Source organism: Lissotriton vulgaris, chromosome 5, assembly GCF_964263255.1.
Source record: "Lissotriton vulgaris chromosome 5, aLisVul1.2, whole genome shotgun sequence".
NCBI lineage: Eukaryota > Metazoa > Chordata > Amphibia > Caudata > Salamandridae > Lissotriton > Lissotriton vulgaris.
Genome location: NC_141693.1, coordinates 20,614,086 through 20,638,485, shown reverse-complemented (window position 1 = coordinate 20,638,485; position 24,400 = coordinate 20,614,086). Strand labels below are relative to the sequence as shown.

General features: G+C 50.6%; 1 protein-coding gene across 1 annotated transcript in view; it reads left to right on the top strand.

The window, feature by feature from the left end:
• The window catches only part of LOC147710017 (class I histocompatibility antigen, F10 alpha chain-like), a 237,703-nt gene that overhangs the window by 118,784 nt on the left and 94,519 nt on the right, over positions 1-24,400 (top strand). Inside the window, exon 4 of the mRNA XM_086920688.1 lies at positions 10,834-11,103. Within this exon, the coding sequence (XP_086776814.1) occupies positions 10,834-11,103 (270 nt within the window). The remainder of the gene's footprint in view (positions 1-10,833; positions 11,104-24,400) is intronic.

The window sequence follows — 24,400 nt, the reverse complement described above, 5'->3', positions numbered from 1 at the left end:
GCTAGTCCCCTTGCTGCGCTGCGAGTCCCCTTGCTGCGCTGCTAGTCCCCTTGCTGCGCTGCGAGTCCCCTTGCTGCGCTGCGAGTCCCCTTGCTGCGCTGCGAGTCACCTTGCTGCGCTGCGAGTCACCTTGCTGCGCTGCGAGTCACCTTGCTGCGCTGCGCGTCACCTTGCTGCGCTGCGAGTCCCCTTGCTGCGCTGCGAGTCTCCTTGCTGCGCTGCGAGTCTCCTCGCTGCGCTGCGAGTCACCTCGCTGCGCTGCAAGTCTCCTCGCTGCGCTGCAAGTCCCCTTGCTGCGCTGCAAGTCTCCTTGCTGCGCTGTAAGTCCCCTTGCTGCGCTGCAAGTCCCCTTGCTGCGCTGCAAGTCCCCTTGCTGCGCTGCAAGTCACCTTGCTGCGCTGCAAGTCACCTTGCTGCGCTGCAAGTCCCCTTGCTGCGCTGCAAGTCCCCTTGCTGCGCTGCAAGTCACCTTGCTGCGCTGCAAGTCACCTTGCTGCGCTGCAAGTCACCTTGCTGCGCTGCAAGTCACCTTGCTGCGCTGCAAGTCACCTTGCTGCGCTGCAAGTCACCTTGCTGCGCTGCAAGTCACCTTGCTGCTCTGCAAGTCACCTTGCTGTGCTGCAAGTCCCCTTGCTGCGCTGCTAGTCCCCTTGCTGCGCTGCGAGTCCCCTTGCTGCGCTGCTAGTCCCCTTGCTGCGCTGCGAGTCCCCTTGCTGCGCTGCGAGTCCCCTTGCTGCGCTGCGAGTCACCTTGCTGCGCTGCGAGTCACCTTGCTGCGCTGCGCGTCACCTTGCTGCGCTGCGAGTCCCCTTGCTGCGCTGCGAGTCTCCTTGCTGCGCTGCGAGTCTCCTCGCTGCGCTGCAAGTCACCTCGCTGCGCTGCAAGTCTCCTCGCTGCGCTGCAAGTCCCCTTGCTGCGCTGCAAGTCTCCTTGCTGCGCTGTAAGTCCCCTTGCTGCGCTGCAAGTCCCCTTGCTGCGCTGCAAGTCACCTTGCTGCGCTGCAAGTCTCCTTGCTGCACTGCAAGTCACCTTGCTGTGCTGCAAGTCCCCTTGCTGCGCTGCTAGTCCCCTTGCTGCGCTGCGAGTCCCCTTGCTGCGCTGCGAGTCCCCTTGCTGCGCTGCGAGTCACCTTGCTGCGCTGCGAGTCACCTTGCTGCGCTGCGAGTCACCTTGCTGCGCTGCGAGTCACCTTGCTGCGCTGCGAGTCACCTTGCTGCGCTGCGAGTCCCCTTGCTGCGCTGCGAGTCTCCTTGCTGCGCTGCGAGTCTCCTTGCTGCGCTGCGAGTCACCTTGCTGCGCTGCAAGTCCCCTTGCTGCGCTGCAAGTCCCCTTGCTGCGCTGCAAGTCCCCTTGCTGCGCTGCAAGTCCCCTTGCAGCACAGCAAGTCCCCTCGCTGCGCTGCAAGCCCCCTCGCTGCGCTGCAAGTCCCCTTGCTGCGCTGCAAGTCCCCTTGCTGTGCCGCAAGTCTCCTTGCTGCGCCGCAAGTCCCCTTGCTGCGCTGCAAGTCCCCTTGCTGTGCTGCAAGTCCCCTTGCTGCGCTGCAAGTCCCCTTGCAGCACAGCAAGTCCCATTGCTGTGCTGCAAGTCCCCTTGCTGCGCCGCAAGTCTCCTTGCTGCGCCGCAAGTCCCCTTGCTGCGCTGCAAGTCCCCTTGCTGCGCTGCAAGTCCCCTTGCTGCGCTGCAAGTCCCCTTGCAGCACAGCAAGTCCCATTGCTGTGCTGCAAGTCCCCTTGCTGCGCTGCAAGTCCCCTTGCAGCACAGCAAGTCCCCTCGCTGCGCTGCAAGTCCCCTCGCTGCGCTGCAAGTCCCCTTGCTGCGCCGCAAGTCCCCTTGCTGCGCCGCAAGTCCCCTTGCTGCGCCGCAAGTCCCCTTGCTGCGCCGCAAGTCCCCTTGCTGCGCCGCAAGTCCCCTTGCTGCGCCGCAAGTCCCCTTGCTGCGCTGCAAGTCCCCTTGCAGCATAGCAAGTCCCATTGCTGCGCTGCAAGTCCCCTTGCTGCGCTGCAGGTCCCCTTGCTGCGCTGCAAGTCCCCTTGCTGCGCTGCAAGTCCCCTTGCAGCACAGCAAGTCCCCTCGCTGCGCTGCAAGTCCCCTCGCTGCGCTGCAAGTCGCCTCGCTGCGCTGCAAGTCCCCTCGCTGCGCTGCAAGTCCCCTCGCTGCGCTGCAAGTCCCCTCGCTGCGCTGCAAGTCCCCTCGCTGCGCTGCAAGTCCCCTTGCTGCGCCGCAAGTCTCTTTGCTGCGCTGCAAGTCCCCTTGCTGCGCTGCAAGTCCCCTTGCTGCGCTGCAAGTCCCCTTGCAGCACAGCAAGTCCCCTTGCTGCGCCGCAAGTCCCCTTGCTGCGCCGCAAGTCCCCTTGCTGCGCCGCAAGTCCCCTTGCTGCGCCGCAAGTCCCCTTGCTGCGCCGCAAGTCCCCTTGCTGCGCCGCAAGTCCCCTTGCTGCGCCGCAAGTCCCCTTGCTGCGCCGCAAGTCCCCTTGCTGCGCCGCAAGTCTCCTTGCTGCGCCGCAAGTCCCCTTGCTGCGCCGCAAGTCCCCTTGCTGCGCCGCACGTCCCCTTGCTGCGCCGCACGTCCCCTTGCTGCGCCGCACGTCCCCTTGCTGCGCTGCAAGTCCCCTTGCTGCGCTGCAAGTCCCCTTGCTGCGCTGCAAGTCCCCTTGCTGCGCTGCAAGTCCCCTTGCAGCGCAGCAAGTCCCATTGCTGTGCTGCAAGTCCCCTTGCTGCGCTGCAAGTCCCCTTGCTGCGCTGCAAGTCTCCTTGCTGCGCTGCAAGTCTCCTTGCTGCGCCGCAAGTCCCCTTGCTGCGCCGCAAGTCCCCTTGCTGCGCCGCAAGTCCCCTTGCTGCGCCGCAAGTCCCCTTGCTGCGCTGCACGTCCCCTTGCTGCGCTGCACGTCCCCTTGCTGCGCTGCGTCACTGGGAAAGGGCAGGAATGCGCCATATTTAATGCTATATGGCGCATTCCTGTCCTTTGCCCTGCGCTGGCGCATAATGGGCTGCCTGGCGCCAATGCAGGCACCCTGGCACTATGGTGCCAGGGTCTCTGTTGCATCAGGATTGTGTTTGTGCAGGAAGGGGCACCTTCCTTCACAAACATAATCCTAAGAGGCTTTTTTCTCTTTCGATGTGAGCTGCAGAATTAGGATAGAGGACAAACGAAGAGAAATCGTGATCAACAAGTGCATCAGCAAATACATAAGCCTCACGGCCCCTTACTGCAAGTTCTCAACAATCATATAGTGCCCATGTTTTTAAAGTCGCAGGCGTTTCAATCCCCATAAAACTAGCGGGATCGTCATCAGGACTCAGGGGGATATAAAGAGCCATTGAGAGAGAGCGGAAACAATAATAGAGAAAGGAGGATCAGAGTGGCGCTAAGAAGTAGAAAAGTGCAAAAGAGCCCGTACAAGGCGTAGGCAATAACTCTGAGACCGCACTTGCATTATGAAAGGTAATACAGTTGCTAAAGGAGGGGGTCCCTCGTGACAAGCCTCAGGAACAGGGTGGGTGGGAATGGTCTAAAAAAAAGAAATGGAAACAGTGTGCAGTAGGATGGGAGGCACTGACCCGAGCTGGAAATATGCTGAACACCCCCAGGGGGCTCTAATCAGCACTCAGTGGGAGGCGCACGTGGGGTCTGGGTCTCAAGGCTGAGTGACAGATTCCTTCAGTGGGCTTGAATTAGTCCAAAAATGCGACGGTGAATTGGAAATTCTAGTTGGCTGACTAGGGTGCTGGGGGTCAAGGGAAAATAGCTGGTTTATTCCACTTGATGGTGACTCTCGCGAGGCTTTGAAATAGCGTGAAGTCTCGGATAAGGGGGCCTAGGTTGCGAGCCGGGTCGCGCCGGTATAGGATGACGTCATCTGTGTACAGGGATACTATAAGGTTGCGGGGGGAAATGTAGGCTTCTCTGCATGTGTAGTTGCCTAATAGAGCAGGCCAGAGTCTCTGGTACCAGGTCATACCAAAAAGGGAGGCAGGGGCCTCTCCTTAAAGGTATCCGATCAGAGCAGACCATTCAGCCACATCCAGGCTGAGTGCATAGGAGTCTTACCCAGTTTATAAAGCTGTGTGGAGGCCCATCCTGGACAGAACTGGGAACAAGAACCCCCCACTCTAGGGAGTCAAACACGCTTGTGGCATCGAGGCAGACACGTCACTCATCGCCCGATTGAACTGATTCACTTTGGCAACCAAAGTTCTGAGGTCATGGGATGTGAACTTCCAGGAACAAACCTCGCTTGTTCTGGTTGAAGCAAGTCTGGCAATAGTAATAATAACCGGTTTACAAGCATCTTAGCGAGGATTTTGGTTTCTATATTGAAAAGAGACAATGGTCGGTCTGAGCCCCATGGTCGGTATTGCACAGAGGGTTTTCCAGGTTTCAGGCGCACCACAAGCCCCCCTGAATGAGGGCAGGGGAGTGATCTTCTCTAGCGCCTCATTGTACACTCACAGGAGCTAAGGTGCTAGTAGGTGGCAATAGGCTTCGTAAAACTCTGCAGGAAAAATATCATTCCGGGGGTTTCACACGTGGGGAGTCCGTGGATTGCAGCTGTGATTTCCTCAAGGGTGATAGGGGGTCTAAGAATTGACACGAGGACCCTTCAGCCAAAGCGATGCAAAGCGGTCAAAGTGTATGGTTTAATCTGCCTGGTGTATGCTACATATATAGGTGGAACCTGCTGGGTGTACGCTACATATATAGGTGGAACCTGCTGGGTGTACGCTACATGTATAGGTGTAGTCTTCCGGGTGTACGCTACATGTATATGTGTAATCTGCCGGGTGTACCCTACCTGAATTGGTGTAACCTGCAGGGTGTACGCCACATGTAAGGTGCAATCTGCCGGGTGTACTCTACATGTATAGGTGTAATCTGCCGGGTGTACCCTATACGTATAGGAGTAACTTGCCGGGTTTATGCTACATGTATAGGTGTACTCTGCCGGGGGTACGCTACATGTATAGGTGAACGTGCCGGGTGTACACTATATGTATAGGTGTAACCTGCTGGGTGTATGCTACATGTATATGTGTAATCTGCCAGGTGTACGCTACATGTAGAGGTACATAGACGACTACCTGGGGATGGTTCCACTCAGACAAGTGAGAATGTCTGAATTCCTGTGGATTAAACAAGCCTTAGGCAAGTCCCGCTCATGAGGAGGGATTCCCTAGTGCACTCCAAGTTTTTCCCTGGCCTTCCCAATGGGATGCCAGTCCCAGACTTCATCCTGCCCAATGGTGTGCTTCAAGGGAGCAAAAAGGCCACTAGTCCCTGCTACTTCCTCCATATCTCTGAATTTTATCTGCCTCAGCAACAAACCAGAGCAGAGTTTTCAGCCTTAATTCCGGGCTCTGGAGCCCCAGGGGCGTCCCACCGGCACCCTGGTGAGTACCATTGTTGGACTTGGCCCTTCTGGCAGGTTCACCCCTAAACTTTTTGCTTTTTGAATATGAATTGGTGGTAGTGATTTTTGGTTTCTACGCACTTTCACTGTGTCCCAGTGGAAAGTGCGTGCGCACTCTGAGTGCGTGGAGTAAGGTTGGCCTGCCCTCCCATAGGAATGCATGGGGAATGTCTGTGTCCCTGGTAGTTCCTGATGTGTGAGGTGTGCAGGCTCGAGTTTTGTATGTGCGGACTCGTATGATTGAATGCTGCGCAATGATGTGTGCGGCGTGAATGTGTCTAGTGTGGAAGTGCCACTTCTAGACATGGGTGTGCGTGTGCAGTGAGTGTGCTGGCACGTGATTGGCTAGAGCTGGCTGGTGAGCCTGGCTCCAGGAGTCTGGATGTGTCTGCCCTGGTGGTCAGTGTGGAGATTAGCATGAGTGATGTGAGGGAGGGGTGCACCTGGGTCCTAAATAGGGCTGGGGTTTCCCCACACAATGCTGGCTCCACCCCCTGTGGTGCGTCTAATGACCCTAGCCCTGCCAGTGAATAGAGTGAGGGGCTGAGCACATCAAGAGTGCTCACAAACCAGCTGCGACTGGTTTTTCCCCTTACCCTGAAGCCAGACAAAGGATTTATTAGTATAAAAAGGGGCTGTGTCCCCTTACAAATGTCTGTTCCTGATCTTGACTGGAGGGGGGGCCTGCTGCTGCTGGGCGCCAGGAGAGACCGCCACTGAGACCACCTTCCTGCCTGGAGGGACCAGTGAGCTGGCCCTGGGCCCAGCCTTGCCCCCCCAATCCTGCTGCATTCCAAGGACTTTTTGCTGGATTTTGTGTTGCCCTATAGCGCCTGGAAGCGCTTGACTTTGGCCCCTAGCGCTTGAGAGCGCCTTATTTTTCACAGGTGCCTGGGAGCACTTTTATGTCCGCTAGCACCGGGGAGCGCTTTATTTGCTAAGGCCGGTGCCCACCCGGCATTTGCCCCACTGGATTGCTGTCCCGCGGCTGCCCACACCGCACTCTGCTGCTTTCAAGCCGCTTCGCTTGAGAGCGCCTTATTTTTCACAGGCGCCTGGGAGCACTTTTATGTCCGCTAGCGCCGGGGAGCGCTTTATTTGCTAAGGCCGGTGCCCACCCGGCATTTGCCCCACTGGATTGCTGTCCCGTGGCTGCCCACGCCGCACTCCGCTGCTTTCAAGCCGCTTCCAGGGACAGAGGTACGCCTCGAACAAAGGCGTTGCTCACCAGAAGCGTACACCAGGGTACGGCCCCAGTACACCACGAACGTACGCCTGAGGCGTACAAAAACGCACCAGCCTTTGCTTTTCTCCCTTGCGAGACGTACCACCTTGGTCCCTAGGCAGTACGCCTCACACCAGCCTGCAGTGACCGGAGTACGTGTCTCACGCGGGATGCGTGAGACTCAGTAGGCTCCTGTGCCGGTGATCCTACGAGGCGCACAGAAGCGCTATGAGGCGTTCAGGCCTCAACGCACAGCGCACCCAAGTGCAAGAGAGTGCTCTCGAGCCCCCAGAGAGGGGGGGGCTCCACCCGCGGGCACCATCCTTCTCTGGAGCCACGGAGGCTCTCAGTGCCAGAAACCTATTTCGAGCCCCAGGAGGGGGGCTCCATCGTAGCGGGGGATACGTGAAAACAGAGCCACGAGGCTCAGAGGGCGCAGTGCGGTTCCAAGCCCACCAGAGTTCCGGGAACATCCTTTCTCCGAGTCCCCAAGGGGGGACTCCTACGATGTCAGCGCCACAGTTGTTTCCAGAGCCCCGAGAGGCTCAGCGCCACAGTTGTTTCCAGAGCCCAGAGAGGCTCAAGGCGCCACAGTTGTTTCCAGAGCCCCGGGAGGCTCCGGGGGCACCTTTCTTCAGTGGTAGAGCGGCCCCGGAAGGCAGCGGGCCGCTCCCACCTTGCCCCACACTGTGTTAGAGCCACGAGGGCTCCAGGGGCATACCTTGTTCAGAGCCACAGAGGCTCCAGGAGCATACTTTGTTCAGAGCCTGTGAGGCTCCAACGTTGGCCCCATCATTTTATCTACAGCTGCCCAGCACTTAGTGGGCAGCTGCCACGTTTAGGCCCTCCTGACTTTGGGACACAGGGCGTCCTAGCCCCTGCAAGAGCAGTTGGCCTAGGGGCAGTCACAGGTGGTGACTTATGTGAGTGCTGCGCAATTGTTCTTACACCGCTGAATGTTTTTAGGCATCATGTGTTTTCCTTCCCTGCACCTCTGAATGTGTTTTGATGCGTCATGTGCCTTGTTCTTACACCTCTGAATGTGTCGGTTATGCATCATGTTTTCTCCTGTGCTGCACCTCTGAATGTGTTTTGATGCGTCATGTGCCTTGTTCTTACACCGCTGAATGTATGTTATGCATCATGTGTTTTCCTTCCGTACACCTCTGAATGTTGTGATGCATCATGTGTAATATGTTCATGCTTATACCCCTAAATGTATGGTGATACTTAGGTGGTTCTTCTTTCTAGTACAGGTGTTGCTAGTGAGGTCCTGGTTCCCTGTGTGACCTGTTCCTAAGGTGGTTAGTGTTGCGTAGGTGGTACTTAACCTGTTACCAGTAGTTACTGGTTATGTTCTATTTTGTGCTACAGTGATTGTTATTATATGTGCTAATTCTACCCAGTGCTAAGTTCTAAGAGGGCCTATTCCTGACAGTGGTCCAGGTGGCCCTGTCTTGTACATATCCCCTGTAAATTCTGCCCGTGCCTGTTGGCACATTGTAAAGTGTGTGTTTTTATCTAATGTGTTTTGGTATAATACAAAGGCTATTTTTATATATAACCTTATGTGGAGTTTCCTTTGTGGTGGGCCTTTGGTGTTGTTGCTCGGGTGCGTGCGCAAATACTTAACTCACATAGCCTCCAAGTTTAGCCTTGCTGCTCGCGCCACGTTACCTAGAGGGTGAGCAGGGGTTATCTTGATGTGTAACTCTCTTGCCCTGACTTAGGAGTGGTGGTCGCTGACTGACTTTGGCGCAAGCCCTGGCCAGCCAGGGATCCCATTTCTAACAACCATCAAAAGTGCTGACCTTCTGTGGCTGTTTTAGACGTGTTTTCAGTGGTTTCTACAAACATCTTTGTGGTCCTGTGTAGCAATAAGGCAACATACGGGTCCATGCCATGGGGGGCCTGTTCCTCCTTCCCGCAGTCTGCCTCCATGTGGTAGTCATGGTTCTTAACCAAGGCAACATCCGGGTCCATACCATGGAATCCTGCTCCTCCTTCCCGCAGTCTGCCTCCATGTGGAAGCCATGGTCCTCACCAAGGCAACATCCGGGTCCATACCATGGAATCCTGCTCCTCCTTCCCGCAGTCTGCCTCCATGTGGTAGCCATGGTCCTCACCAAGGCAACATCCGGGTCCATACCATGGAATCCTGCTCCTCCTTCCCGCAGTCTGCCTCCATGTGGAAGCCATGATCCTCACCAAGGCAACATCTGGGCCCACGCCATGGAATCCTGCTCCTCCTTCCCGCAGTCTGCCTCCATGTGGAAGCCATGGTCCTCACCAAGGCAACATCTGGGCCCACGCCATGGAATCCTGCTCCTCCTTCCCGCAGTCTGCCTCCATGTGGAAGCCATGGTCCTCACCAAGGCAACATCTGGGCCCACGCCATGGAATCCTGTTCCTCCTTCCCGCAGTCTGCCTCCATCTGGTAGCCATGGTCCTCACCAAGGCAACATCTGGGCCCACGCCATGGAATCCTGTTCCTCCTTCCCTCAGTCTGCCTCCATGTGGTAGCTATGGTCCTCGGCTGCCTTGCCAGATAGATATGCCTAAAGTTTACAAAAGCTTTCATCCAGATGTGTGCCAGCCCCGCCTGGTAGTGCCTTCCCAAATGTTATATGGTAGCGAGATAATCCCCACTGAAGGCTTCAGACACACGCCTGTAGTCCGCACACGGTCATCTGATACAAGATGGCTGGACACGCAAAGAAATGGAATGAGACTACCTGCGCGTCTCTGCACCACCTCTGAGTTGTCTGTATATTTGTCTGTTTTACTCCAAATCTAATTGCATGAACTCAGTTATAAATAAAAAATAAATACGTATTTGTAAAGCGCAAACTACTCACCCTTACGGGTCTCGGCGCTGGGGGCCGTTGTGCAAATTAAGTGAGCTATTGCCCATAGTCACATGGTCCTGGGCTGAGCTGCTGCCGGAGCCGAGGATCAAACCGTGAACCCTGTGCTCCGAAGTCAGCTGCCCTGGCCGCTGTACCACACCTCTCCTCAGTTCATCAAAACCATTTGGCGTTCTGGCTCTTACTAAACAGTCCTTTCAATGCAACACAGGTAACGATGCAGTGTGATAAATTAATTACAGTTACTCCACATGTGTGGGACTTACCATACGCCTCATCGTACGGGTTCTGTATTTGAGCCACGCTGTTTGTTATTATCAAGACCTCATCCATTATTGGATTATAACCTTTCTTCATATATTGATTTAAGAACTTAAAAGTTGATCTTTGATAACTTTTGGACATCTAGTTTCCTCCACTCTTGGATCAGTTTGCAGGAACTTCAGGTGTCTATACAGAGTGTTGCAATAGCGCACTATCTGGTGCTCTTGACTTTTGGATGGAGAATCTTCATTTAAAACCCTGGGATATACAATAAACAAGCTCTGAAGAAGTCCTATTGTACAACACGTGTTGGCCACAGCAAGAATCCAAGAAGAAAATGATATGTTTTAAAAGAATAAATGAATAAAGAATCTCCTCTTATCAAAAAACGTTTCTGAGTCTGTGCATTTGCTGTCGAATTGCTGCTGTGATTAATTGGGGTGTTATTAACCAAAAAGGTGTTGGGGTGTGGGTTGTGAGTCACATCTTGTTTAAATCTGATAGAGATTCTTCTCCTGGTTTTGTAGACTAAGACGGCTGGTCCTCTTGACTCGAGCACCACAATGTTTTGAAGAACAACCAGCCTGTGTATGTGTTGTGTGCGGTGTCCTGTGGCCTCTGCCTCTTCTTGGTAAATCGCTTGATAAATTAACTATAAAAACTGGATGTGAGGCTCCCTGTAATCCCGTCACCGGATCTGTATCCAGCAACACTACTTTGACATCATCTTGTTTCTCCTCCATCGAGCCTTTGCGGGTGAGCCCCAACACCTGTCACCTTCTTTGGTCCTTTCCTTGAGCTCCTAATAGCATCCTCAGCTCTTTGTAGGATGGAGCTACCAATGTAGTGGAGTCTGTGTTCCGAGATGGCTGTGGTGAGGCTTCTCCTACCCGCCCCTCTACCCAGGTCCCTCCTTTGTGCAGGTGCACATGGGGTCGTGGAAGTGTTGTGAAGGGGGGTAATCAAAGCACGTGCTGAAGAAAAGTGTCACTGGTAGTAACTCCAAATAGCGTACTGGGTAAATCCTAAGGTGATTGTGGTGTAATTGTTCTTATTGTGTTTCCTTCCAGTTGCCCCTCAAACAATGGTTACACGAAGAAAGAACGGCGATCGCACCTTTCTGACCGGCTACGCGTATGGATTTTATCCCAGAGACATTGAGGTGAAATGGACCAGGAATGGTGTAGAGATGCCCTGGGAGTCGAGCGAAATCCTACCAAACCCTTACGGAACCTACCTGGCCAAGAAAACAGTGGAAGTTCAGGAAGGAGATGATGAGAAAATGTACAGATATGAGGTGTATCACAGCAGCCTGCCGGACACTGTGACCGTGATGTATGGTAAGTGCATGCAATTTGGTCTGTAGCCGTTGATTGTGACGGTGGTGCACATATTGACTTCATACGGTCCCTGGTTTGATCTGTTCCTGTCACTGGCACTTGGCCCAGCCACAGAAGTGCAGTACATTTTTATGGGGAGATTTGTGGGAATGCTGGTGGTAGAAATGTTGTAGGTCCCTGCAGATTTCAAAAGTTTCCCCCATAGAAGTATGAGGAAATTGTTTGAGTTTAGCAAAAGGCTGAGGTTCGAAGGGCATTCTGAATAAGAAACCCTAGTGGGATCCATGCAGGTCACCCCGCCCTAGACTCCCCTGAAAAAAATTGTTCCAGGATCTTAGTTACAGAGCGGCGCGAGCCATTCTGTACTTATAGTTAGGGTTCCCAGAGACAGGATTTCCTTGGGTTTTGGACCATTAATAACATTGCGCCCATTTGACAAATCTGTGCAAAACCTTGCAGACCCATTCCTTTTTCTACATAGGCAAATGATGCAAAACTTGCCAGAGATTTGTCAAGGGGGTGCAAAGAAAAAGGGTGCGGGGTTCCTAAAGCGTGTTTTTGCACCAATGCATTTTCCATAGACTTTGTACTCACGTGTGGCGGGCAAACACCTGTCGGATTCACATTAATGTAGGCAGGATTATAGATTATGGTGTGCAGGTGATCCTTTATGGTACTATAGTTAAGAGGGGCAAGTATTTGCTAAGTCTTAAAATATTTTAACTTGGAGATATCTGTTGCTGCAGTAGTTTCACAACATGTCACGAAAGTACCCCGGTGCATGCCGATGACAAGGCGTCATGGAGTTGGCTAATGACTGCCTTTACAAAAGTGAAAGGGAGTCATTTTCTTTTAAGGGGACTTTGGCAGAGTTCTGGGTTAGGGCCTTCGAAAAAGGTAAGTATGCAGTCTTAGATTTTTTCCTAACACTTTATTATAAGTAGTAAGAGGTAGGGAAAATTATGTTCGAGGTATATGAGCTGCAGATTACACACTATGCATAGATGGCCACCTAGTGTTGGGCCCGGATGTTTGAAGTTTGTTTTGTTGTAGAAAAGTCTTTCGGAGTCACAGGATAGGTGACTCCTCCTTAGGATGATACTGCACATGGGCATCGGCTCCATCCCCAGATTGTTTTTTGCCATTAGGAAAGTGATGGAGCTGTACAAGAAGTAGTGATGTCCATGGGATTTGTATCTAATTAAGATAATACTGGAACAGATAAAGGTAGCCGGGGAGGCGGGTGGCGTGTGTAACTCTGCAGCTCTACATGCCAAGAACAGATGTATACTGGTAAGTAGCATTTTCCTTATAAGTTTCTATATATTTGAAAAAAAGCATTACGGACTATCCCAGTGCTACATAGGAAGTACCGCGGTACATAAAATAAAAAAAAACATTTGTACAAAAATTAAAAATACACTGTACTACTCCATATTTCACAAATAGTACACTACGGTGTATTTTAAATGTTTTACATATTTTATTCTTTATTAAAAAAAAGTCTATGGAGTAGCACTGTAATACCTACGCATTATAGCGCTTCTTAAAACACGCAAAAAGAAATCATTTTTTAACAAACACTGTAGTTGCTAGGTAAAGACGGCAATTAGCCAATCAACTGTGAGCATTCAGTAAGAATCGTCAATGAAAGACGAACACAATGATACATTTACTGCAGTGAAGTTACAGCTTTTTTTAGACTCTTGAGAATTGTACTGAATATGACAGAGCCTTGTAAAGCAATGCATAACACAACACATCCTGGCATCACAAGATGTAGTGCCACATATGACAGTTGATGGCGCGTGCGGGATTACCAGCTCAGTTTATCATACTCACCTGGACCCATAAACATACACACCATGAACCGGTAATCCTGCCTTTTAACTGTCCTGCCTATCAGTAATTTTAATTCTCATTAGGACATTTACTTTACACCTTTGACTTACCAATCCTTGTCACCTGTGCATTAAGTCCTAAGGGATCAAAAGGTGTTAGCATAATAGGTAGCAATTAATCATTTACCTTTATAAAATCACCACAGACTCAGGAAAGTTTTAAACACTTTATATATGTACATTCTTATTAGCAGTAGTCCATATAAGCTCAGTCAAAGACCTTTCAAACAAGCAAATAATAATCAACGTGATAATCTGTAGAAATATTACGAGATCTCTATTAGGCATTGATACCTGGGAAGGGTGAGAAAGGGAAACAGTACAATGACATGCCACACAGATTATATTTACCTAGCATGGTGTAAAGACCAACCCTGGCCACGGGATGTGGCAAAGACAGGACTCCCGACAAAATTCGGTGACAACGAGACAGGACAGGTGTAGATCAGGACTGGACAGGTGTAGCTCAGGACAGGACCTCAGCTAAGTGCATCGCCAGCATCACACCCCTCTCACTCTGCGGCTAATACTCGGACCCCGATTGGGTCTTCGATTCTTCTCCCTCAGCAATTTATCGATTCTTCTGATAGAGTGCTCCACCAACACCTCTGCTCTCGATCACCTCCAGCATAGGTTGGGTCAGTGACAGGTCTGTGACAAGTCGGACAAACTAACTAACTGAGCCTACCTTAGTTATACCATTTCCAGGGCAATGTACAACCCCCTAGTGTTGCAAATTCATGTATTCCCTTAATTTTTGATTGGTCAGAAAGACGAGGAGAGGTCATCACACCATACCAGTATGAGATCACTTCCATTCAATAACGTGGATCAATGTTTCCGCCCATAATTTAGTTTCCCCTGATTTTATTCCACCCAGCATTGCTGTAGCAAAATGATATACAAAATATAACAAAATATATTGTCTCTTCCTCTGGAGAGATCATGAGGTCAGGTTCCCAGGCACATCGCAGGCAAGACTGTTGTTGGCTTTAGTTCAATGTCATGGCTTGAGGACTCTTGATACTTTGACTCATGCGCAGTGCAGTTTTCAAAATGGCGTTACAAGTTACTCTTCAGGCCCAAATACGAGCTAACAATAAAGTCAAAGAAAGACATATTGGAATGCGAAAATAAATGAATGCACTGTATACCACTTATCTCTACTCTATTCCCATTACTTTATTTGAACTATAGCATTAATAGTTAAGCAGAACGAACAAGGTTTAGTTAGAGCAGGAGCAGGTGCACAAGTGTGTGAGACATGAGCGGTCATCTTTAATACTAATGCGCAGCTGCAAGAATTCCCACCAAAGCAAAAGTACGTCATACCACATGAGTATGGCAGACGCATGCACAGTAAAGTTCCTGCGTTTTCTGCGGCCGTATTAGGTCACTCAAGTTACTGTTAGTAAAAGCACATAGGCGAGCTTCCCCTAGATACTATAAATGTTCTGTGGTGCAATCATTAGTAATACAAACATGTTGATTAATTTGGTTATGTGTTATTTCAAGAGGATTGAATCCAAGCATGTTTCTTTACGTATGAAACCTTGCTCCATCACAGTCTCTGTTCACAGAGAGAATTGTGAAGATTTGATCATCGGATTTATCTGTGTGATGTGACAACACTACTATACATTTGTCACATAATATGAAATCTCAACAATGAGATGTCTGCCCTGCACACGAGGGGGTCCCAGGGGACACCCCTTCCAGAGACAGTCATGTGTCCCTTTAACTCTAAGGAGGGGATCTAGCAGCAGGGAAAGCGCCTAGCCCGGCTTTCGTGCAATCTCAGGGGCAAGGCACGCAGGTTTGTATGGGTGCAGTTAGCTGCGTGCAGGCCCAGGGCACTGCTCAGAATGTAGATTGCCCATTGTGTGCTGAGCCATGAAGGTATTCCCAACTTCAGTCGTTTTCCACCATTTTCCCAGCCTGGAAAGGATACGCAGTGCCTCAAGGAGCTAACAAGCAAGTCAAGGGCCACAGAGGAGCCCTTGTTGACCCAGTGAGGCCACCATCTCGAACCAGAAGACTGGGCTAATTATCGTCCTATCTCCTTTTTACCTGGTATAGGCAAATTGTCGGAAAAGCATGCTAACACCTTATTATCTTCCTTTTTGGAAACCAACAGTGCCCTACATCCCACTCAGACGAGTTTTAGATGTAGACAAGGCATGGAGACAGCTCTCATTGCCGTAGTCGAAGAGGTGAGAAAAATTATGGATAGCGGAAGCTGCGCTGCTATTATTTTATTGGACCTAAGCGCAGCTTTCGATACTGTTAATCATTCAATAATGATGCAGAGGCTGAGTGATGTTGGGGTATCAGGGCTGGCCTTAAACTGGCTCCAGTCCTTTCTCACGGACAGAACGTTTGCTGTCTTTGAGGAGGGGGCAATGTTGAAGCAGATTCCTCTGCAGTACGGCGTCCCCCAGGGTTCCTCATTAACTCCTACCATGTTCAACATCTACATGAGGCCGTTGGCTCAGATGGTTCTTCCCTGGGGGTTGAGTTGGTCACCTACGCCGATGACACACAGCTGGTAGTCGTCCTTTCCAGACATGACACCTCTGGCTCCAACCTTTCTGCATGCCTTAGTAAAGTCCTTGAATGGATGGACGCATCGTTTTTGAAGCTCAATGGTTCAAAGACCGAAATTATGATGCTGGGGCACATGGCACCCAACAATTTAGATCCTTGGTGGCCGAGCTGTCTTGGGTTACCTCCCCCTCCCAAGAAGCAAATTAAGAGTTTGGGTGTCTGGCTGGACCCCAACCTCAATTTTTTGGTACAGGCACGCAAGGTTGCGGCAACCTGCTATGGTATAATTAGGCTACTTAGAAAGATTTTAAATCTTCTCCCTTTTGTAGCCAGGCGTTTGTTGGTCCAATCACTCATCTTGTCACGTCTTGACTACGCGAACGCAGTGTATCTGGGTGCTCCACTGGGAACTATCAAAGTTTTGAAACAGTACAAAATTGTGCCGCTCGCCTGCTCATGGAGGTGCCTAAACGTAGCTTGGCCAAATCCGCATTATATCAGCTGCACTGGCTTCCAGTACAGCAAAGGATTTGGTTCAAAGCTATGTGCACTGTCCACAAATCCATTTCTGACTCTGGGCCTGCTACACTCCAACCCATGTTTCAACCCCACTATATTCCATGAACCCTTAGATCAAACCACAAGAAGCTGTTAACAATCCCCAGGATTAAAAGGACCAGGATGGGTGGCCGTCGTTTTTCTCTTCATGCCGCAAAATTTTGGAACCAGCTCCCCGATGTCATCCGATGGGAACCTAACTATCTCAGTTTCAGGAAACAGCTTAAAACCTTTTTGTTTCCTTGAGCTGGAGGAATGACTAGGTACTTAATGCGCTGGGATGCCTAAGGGTAGCCATGCGCGATACAAATGCGTAATCATTCATTCATTCATTCATTCATTGCAGTGGTGAAGAGGTGCAACTTCACAGGAGTTACTGTTGCTGTGGAGAGGAGGGGAGATTACAGTCTGGAGTGAGTGGAGATCCCTCTGTGGAGGGGTACTACCCCCGTGTGGATGAGTATTACGCCTTGAGGAGACACTGGTAAGTGTCTTTGGTCAAGACAGAGAAGATTCACCATGAGAAGCAGGGTCCTTTCTCATACGATTCAGCAGGAAGTGACGTGTTGGAATGCCGGTAACTTGGAGGTGCTATGGCTGTAAACGTTGTAGGTAAATCCTTGTAGACCCTCGCTCCCTCGGTAGGCAGGCTGTGGCATGGCATAGGAAGCTGACTCTGTCTTAACTATACCAAAGTGAGGTATAGTGTGCACAGAGTCCAGTGGAACCCCAAAGGTAGGCAGAGGTAAAGTAGATAGCACCTCACTCTCTGTTTGTGGTAGTGTGGGCGAGCAGTCAGGCTTTATCTGAGGACCGTGTTAAGCATTTGTTGTACACACTCAGGCAGCAAATGAATTCACGCACTCAAAGACTGAACTTCAGGCCAATAGTTTTTGTATAAAAATATTCTCTCAGTTATTTTATTTTCTAGAACCAAGCAAGCCTGGCACAAGTAAAAGCAATAAATACTTTACAGTAGTAATGCAGTTTGTAAGTAGTTTGAATTGCAATTGTAAATGTACTTTGATTTGACTTACAGTAGTGTTACTGATAATGCAATTCTTTTTAGAACACAGTACATATACTTTGTGTAGGATTTATAGTAAAATTACAGGTAAGTTACTTTTAAGATTACTTTTTTTACACAGTGCAGTATTCCTGGATACTGCACTGGGACATTTCCTGTAAACGGGTAAGTAAAAGCGTTTTTGTTATTTGGTACAATTTTAAAGAATTTCTTTAGGTTTTCAAACTCCACACTTTTCACACAAAAACAGTCAGTGTTATCCTAAGGAGGAAAATAGTGTTAATGGTAAAGGTAAGTACTTTGTTGTGGGGGTTGGTGTTCTGGGGTAGACTCAGGGGTCCCCCAGGGTCAAGGATGCACTCTTGTTACACCCTTAGCGGCACTAGGGCGGCCGGGTGCAAAGTTCCGAGCCCCAATGTTATCCAATGGAGGATAGGGGGCCTCCGGTTGGTGGCCGCTGATGAGCTGGCCACTGGGTTGAGGGAGTAAAGCTCCTGGACTTAGGCTCAAAAACAAGGGAAACAAAGTAGCACCAACGGGGCACTGGGGCGGCCTGGTGTTGTTTTGACGTCGAACACCCTGTTACTGGCAATTGGGGATTCTCCGCTTTACAAAGACACTGCAGGCTCGGGGACTAAGGTCTTTTTGGAGCGACCACTACTTGGCTGATAAGTTGGGATGCTGGGGGTTGGCAAGGCACTGTTGGTTGTGCCACACTAGGCCTTGGGGCATCAGATGCCGGGTGCCTTTTGGGTCAAATCTTCTTACCAGCTCCTGGTTGCGGTTGGGAGGACCTTCCGGGTTTAGGCTGCAGGCGTCGGCTGGAGGCTTGAGACTGGTCTGGGATTACTGGACCTCGGGTCAGGATCGCCAGGGAGACTTCCTCTTGGTGTTTGCCCACGTGAGCGCGGGCCATGGTTGGCGGGTGCTGAGTGGAGCGAATTTGCGGTTCCGGACGTAGCCAGAGGTTGGAGATAAACAGATTCTGTGTTCATGGGGAACAGTCTTTGTGGTTGAAGGCAGGCAGGTCCTCTGGGTTTCTCGAGGTGGCTGGCTGCAGGACACACCGGGATTTTGCAGGAGCAGGTTTGAGGTGGAGACAGGCCGGTAAGGCTGGGGCCAAGTCAGGAGGCGTTTTCCTCTCGTTAGCTTCGGCATGGTGGTTTGGTACTTCTTCTTTTCTTCTTGAGGGTTCTTGTCTGAGGAAGCAATGTTCAGGGATGCCCCTAAATACTAGATTTAGGGGCGTTACAGGTAGGTAAAAGGTTAGGACCAATGAGTCCCTTCCATGGGGTGGGTACACCCCCTATAATGTCACCCTCCAGTGGTAAGGGGGCATGTGCCTGGCCCTGGTTTGCGGAGTCCCCCAACTTCAAAATGGCGTGGACTGAGAGTTGTGCTTCACCTCACCTCCCCCACCTGAGGGGTGGAGTTGGCAGAGGTGGGCACACCTCTCTTCCTCACTTGTTTTTCCCGCCGGTTCTCCCGCCCAAAGTGGGAATCAGAACCAGTGGGGATCAGTTGCTGAGAGCAGCAAGTGGCCTGGGGAGGCTCACAAAGGCGGCATGCCTTTGAAGCTTCCCCTTCATGGGCGATGCCCATCCTTGAGGAGGAGGCTTGGCACCTCGTCCCAGGATGTGCCTTGTTTCAGGCCCCCGAGAGCAGCAGGCTCTCGACCCAGGGGTCCAGAAACATGTCTGGTGGTGGCAGCTGAAGGCAGCCACTCAGCCTGGATACTAGTGGTAGGTTGTTTTTCAGGGGGCAACTATAAGATGCTCTCTGTGTGCATTTTTCATTAAATACCTCATTGGCATCAGTGTGGGTTTAATGTGCTGAGAAGTTTGATACCAAACTTCTCAGTTTTTAGTAAAGCCATTATGGTACTATGTAGTTCGTAATGACAAACTCCCAGCACCATATACTCTTACTGGCATTACTGCACTTACAGTGTCTAAGAATTGGATTAGACACTGTAGGGTTACGGGGCTCATGCACTTGTACCCTCACCACTGGTATAGTGCACCCAGCTAGAGGGGTGGCTGATCTATGCCTGGGCAGTGGGTTGTAGGCATGGCAATCCAGGATGTGTGCCATGTCGACTCCACTTTGTTCTGCACCAAAACACGCAGCCTGCAATGGTCGTGTGTGTGTGTGTGTGTGTAAGGGTGCTGGGCCTCAAAGGGTAGCACAATAGGTGCTGCAGCCCTTAGAGGCCTTCCCTGGCCACAGTGCCCTTGGTACCTGTGTTACCATTCACAAGGGACTGCTGTGTGGCCAGAAATGGTCAATGGGATTTTGTTTTCAATGCAGTTGTAGGGAAAGAACATAGACCCTTGGCACCTGATTGGCAGGAGCCCAGGGCTCACTTAGTCAAAGTACATCAGCAGTTCAGCAAGCAGTGGGGGCAACCATGCAGAAAGAGGGCACTTTCTCACACGTGGCCGCCATCCACACCTGTGAACCCCAATCAGAGCCCATGGAAGGATCCACATTCAAGAGTATCAAAGGTGAGGGGGTTTCTAAAAGAGGACTCGAACACACCTGTGAACTCCACTTCTCATATTGACTCAGGTGTAGGCACACGTTTCACAAAAGTACAAATTGACAGAAACCACTACCATGTGACAATTAGCAGCTGTATATCTTACATGAGATTTTAAAAAATGACACCCAGAGATACAACAGTCCAGTGTTAACGAGTGCCTCTCCAGCTTTTGTTGGTCACTGAAAGACTTGGGACTACATGTACCAGGATGCTGTGCAGCAAGACGCTGGAGTATATCAGGAAGAGCAGGTGAACATGATGTTGTCCCGCGTTTCTGAAGCTAGCCAGTTCATCGATGGGCCTTGTGTGGCCGCACAGAGGTTGAGGGTTCATTAAAGCACTTTCATGAGCCAGGCTAGCGCCATGACTGGTGCAAGGGCCAGGAACATCCGGTTCATGGAGCCGGAGTTGCAGAGGTCTGCTGTACAGCAAGAGACGACGTAGTTCAGTTTGAAGACGCTGTCTATGCCGTTGGTCACAGCTACGCAGTTTGAAGCATATTCTAACTTTTTGAACAAAGAGACGGACCCTAGGGAGGTGGAGGTGGTGGAACAGCTCCCTGCTGAGCAGTCCTTGTTACCGGAACCATAGAAGCAAATAGGCCAGACCTTGAAGTTGCATCTGAGTCCTCTGACTGCAGTCACGCAGCACAGCGCGAAGAGGGATGCTAGTATGAATCTGTTCATGGTTTCTGCAGGTCTGGGACCATTGTCTGATGTAGATGTAAAGAACTTGGAGGAGCCAATCATACACTGCCTTGTCATCGGCATGTACCGCTGTATACTTCGAAGTTACAGCGGTATACCATGTCCCAATGTATAACTAAGACCCACATGTATTATTGTATTGCGTTACTCTTGTATCACGCATGACCACTCCTGGGCCACGCAATACTCCAGTTACATTTACAAAGCAACACAAGACCATCATGCTTGGCCCCGGTAACTTGGTAAATCTGGCGAGGCACCGCAAAGCACTGGCTTGCGTTACTCTGCACAACATATTGTACATTCCTGCCAAATTTCATGTGCATCCGTACGCCACTCCACTGTACGGTATTCCCCTGCAGTCTACGCCACTCCAGTATATACTATTCTACTGTATGCCACTGCACTCCACGCTATTCCATTCTATGCCATTCCATTCTAAGCTTCGCCACTATACGTCACTCCACTGTACAACACCACTCTACTTTATATTGTTCCACTGTACGCCATTCCACTCTATGCTACTCCACTCTGTGCTAGTGCACTGTGTACCACTCCACTCTATGCCACTCCATACTATTCCACTGGATGTCTCTCCACCCTACGCCACTTCACTATATGCTATTTTACTCCACCCACTGTACACCACTCCAGTCAAGACCAGTCCGCTCTACGCTACTCCACTCTGTGCCCCTTCACACTACTCCACTCCACTCTGTTATTCCACTGTATGCAAATTCACTCTACTCCACTCTACAACACTCTGCGCCCCTCCACTCTATAGAAAATACTACACTCTTTAGCACTCCACTGTGTACTCCAGTCTATCAGAGTGTGCACCGCTCTAGTTTACTCTATACCACGGTACAACACTCATCTCCAATCTACAGCACTCTGCGCCCCTCCACTTCACAGAAAATGCTACACTCTTTAGCACTCCACTGTGTACTCTAGTCTATCCGAGTGTGCCCCACTCTAGTTTACTCTATATCACTGTACAACACTCATCACTCTACGACACTCTTTGCACCTCCCTCTATACCACTCCACACCACTTTACTGCATTCTACTTTGACGCACTACTACACTCTACTCTACTATAGTCAATACCACTCCACTCTACTCTATGGCACTCAACTTTACGAGACTCTATGCCACTTCACTCTAGCACACTTTACCACACTCTTCTGTACTCCACACCACTCCTCTGTAAAACACTCTAATCCAATCTGTGGCACTCCACACTATGACACTTTCCAACCCTTTAGGACACAACAATCCCCTCAACTGTATGACACAGCTCTCAACTCTATCACACTTAACTCCACTGTATAATAGGCCAGGCCACTCTACTACACGCAACTCTACTGTACAACATAACGCTCCAGTTTATTGCACTTTACTCCATTTTAACCTAAGCAACACCACTCCACTCCATTGTACAATACTTTACCCTACTCTACGCCACTGTTTGGCACTCCACGCTTCTCCACTCTACGACTCTCTCCTCCACTCTAAATTACTCCACTCTACAAAGCTCTACTACACTCCATGCCACTCTAAGACACTACTACACTCTATGCTTGTACACTCCACTGCAAAACACACTATTTCACGCTACGATATCTCACAACACACCATACCACTCCACTGTATAACACTTTACTCCACTACACTTTGCTATTCTTCTCTACTCCACTTTATTCCATTCTACATCGCAAAACTCAGGAAATTTCTTCCCCTCCTGCCTCTCCTCTTGCCCACAGGAAGACCGTTGTCCAGGCTCTGTTGTCTCGAGACTGGACTATGTTAATGTCCTATACTTAGGCCTCCCGGAGTATCTACTGAATAGATTACAGGTGGTCCAGAATGCAGCCGCCAAGGCGGTCCTCCTACTCAAACCTCCTCACCTGAAAGCTTTGCACTGACTTCCTGTGAGGACAATAATTTGCTTCAAGGCATTGGTCTTAGCTTTTAAGGTTCTACAGGGTACGAGCGCACATCTCAGAAGGAGAGTCACACACTATGCCTCCCATAGAATGCTGAGGTCATCCTCACTGCATCTGGTTGTGGTCCCCAAGATTTCCCGCACCCATATCGTAGGCCGCTCTGGAACCTCCTGCCGGTGACACTCAGACAAGTGACGGACCTACTAACCTTTAGGAAGCTGCTTAAAATCTGGTTCTTACAGCACTTACCTTAAGTCTCCCCCTCCCTCTAGGGTTAGCTGCAGATGAGTTCTGAAGTTCGCTAGCACCGGGACACTCTTTCTAAGTAGCTCTGCGCTTTATAAGTACCCCCTCAGTCATTCATTCATTCATTCAGACAATGTTCTGTCCTCATGGGGAGAGTGTCAAGAACAATTATTTTCTTGTGTAGAGGTGTTCACACCTCCCACTGGTCAGGAAGAGCCATCCGTAACGGGGAGCGTCAAAGGCCTTGCCGCCTTTCTAGAGGGAGCAGGCACCCGTCCTGTCCTCACCTCATTTTTGGTGGGAGAACAGGCAGAAAACATAGAAAGAATAGGAGGTGTCCCCCCCTCTGCCAACTGTACCCCTCAGTGCTGGAGGTGAAGAAGTACACTTTTCAGTGCTCACCATCTTGAAGATGGTGGGACTCCTCCAAGCAGGAGCAGGGATATGCCCAACCCCCATGTGGGGTGAGCATACAGAGGATGTAGTCACCCTTAAGGTAAGTAGGCCATTAGCTACTACCTGGCACTCCCTTGAAACACCCCTAAATGTAGTATTTATGTGGCCCCCCTGAGCCCTGAACCGAGGTTCATGATGACCTAAGAAAAGCCGCTCACTACAGAGTCCCACCAGCAGAGACGACTGCAGAGATCAATTGACTTGGCATCATCCCTACAGGCCTGTGTGCAGCCCTCGACATTCCTGAACCACAAGAGGATTCGTCCTGCAGCCCAGTGACCTTCAGAAACCTGGGAGTACTGACTGCCTTCAACAAAGATCTAGACTCCCGAGAACAGAGGACGTGTTCACCAAGCAACCATCTTCAAAGACTCTGACCTGAAGAATTGCCACGCCTGCCCCGATTCCACCTCTGCACCCCATGCCTTCGGCCTTGGTCCAAGTGGCCCACTGGTCCCAGCAAGGTTCCCCAGAGCTCCAGAGACTGAGTCCACGGTGAGCGGACCTCTCCTGGACTCCTCAACGTCGTCTGCAGCCTCTGCACGGAGACCACCTCAGCCGCGACCTGCTCTGGTAAGTCGTTTCCGACACCAAAAGGCACCCCTGCACCCATCCGTCCTGGGCCTTGGTGAAGAGTACAAAAAGTGTGTCTCTACGTCCCTGAGCATCGCAGCTTACATCTGCAGCTGTTGATTTCCTTCCACTGGCCTCCTGGCCTGAGCCTGCAGCCCATGTTCGATTTGGACATTCTCCATTGCTGTGCATTGGGCACCCGATGTTGTGTTGGCACCCTGCACCCGGCCGCCCCTGTGCCGCTGGTGGTGAAGTTTTGGTGCTGCTCTGGGCCCCGTCCGGTGCTGGCTTCAACCCCCACAGGCCGTCCAATGTTCAGACAAGAGGTACCGAAGCACACAAGAAAGTCCACTGGTTACTGCGTAATGGAAATAATGAAGTACTTCAAAGTCCAAGTATGTATCGTTCATATTTATTCCTCCCAGTATTTTTCATAGTCCGTGTGGAGCGAGGCATGACATCACAGACAAAGCGGCAGCCAACACAGGTTTTGTCACAGGGGCTTTTTCAAGGCTGCACATGATGTGGGTACAATGTCCTGCATTATTTGAAGTCATGATGATTAGGACTAAGCTAAGTGTCCTACAGTTGTCTCACCCGAGAGCCAGGTCTGTGATGTCACACCTTGATCCATAAGGACTATGAAAAATACTGGGAGGAATAAATACAAACAATGTGTGCTTCTGTACCTTTTGTCTGCAAATTACTGTAAATTTTAGTTGCTCCCTTCAGTGGATTGTTATGATACCAAGTCTTCTAACATTGGTATTTTGCTAATGTAGTTAGTA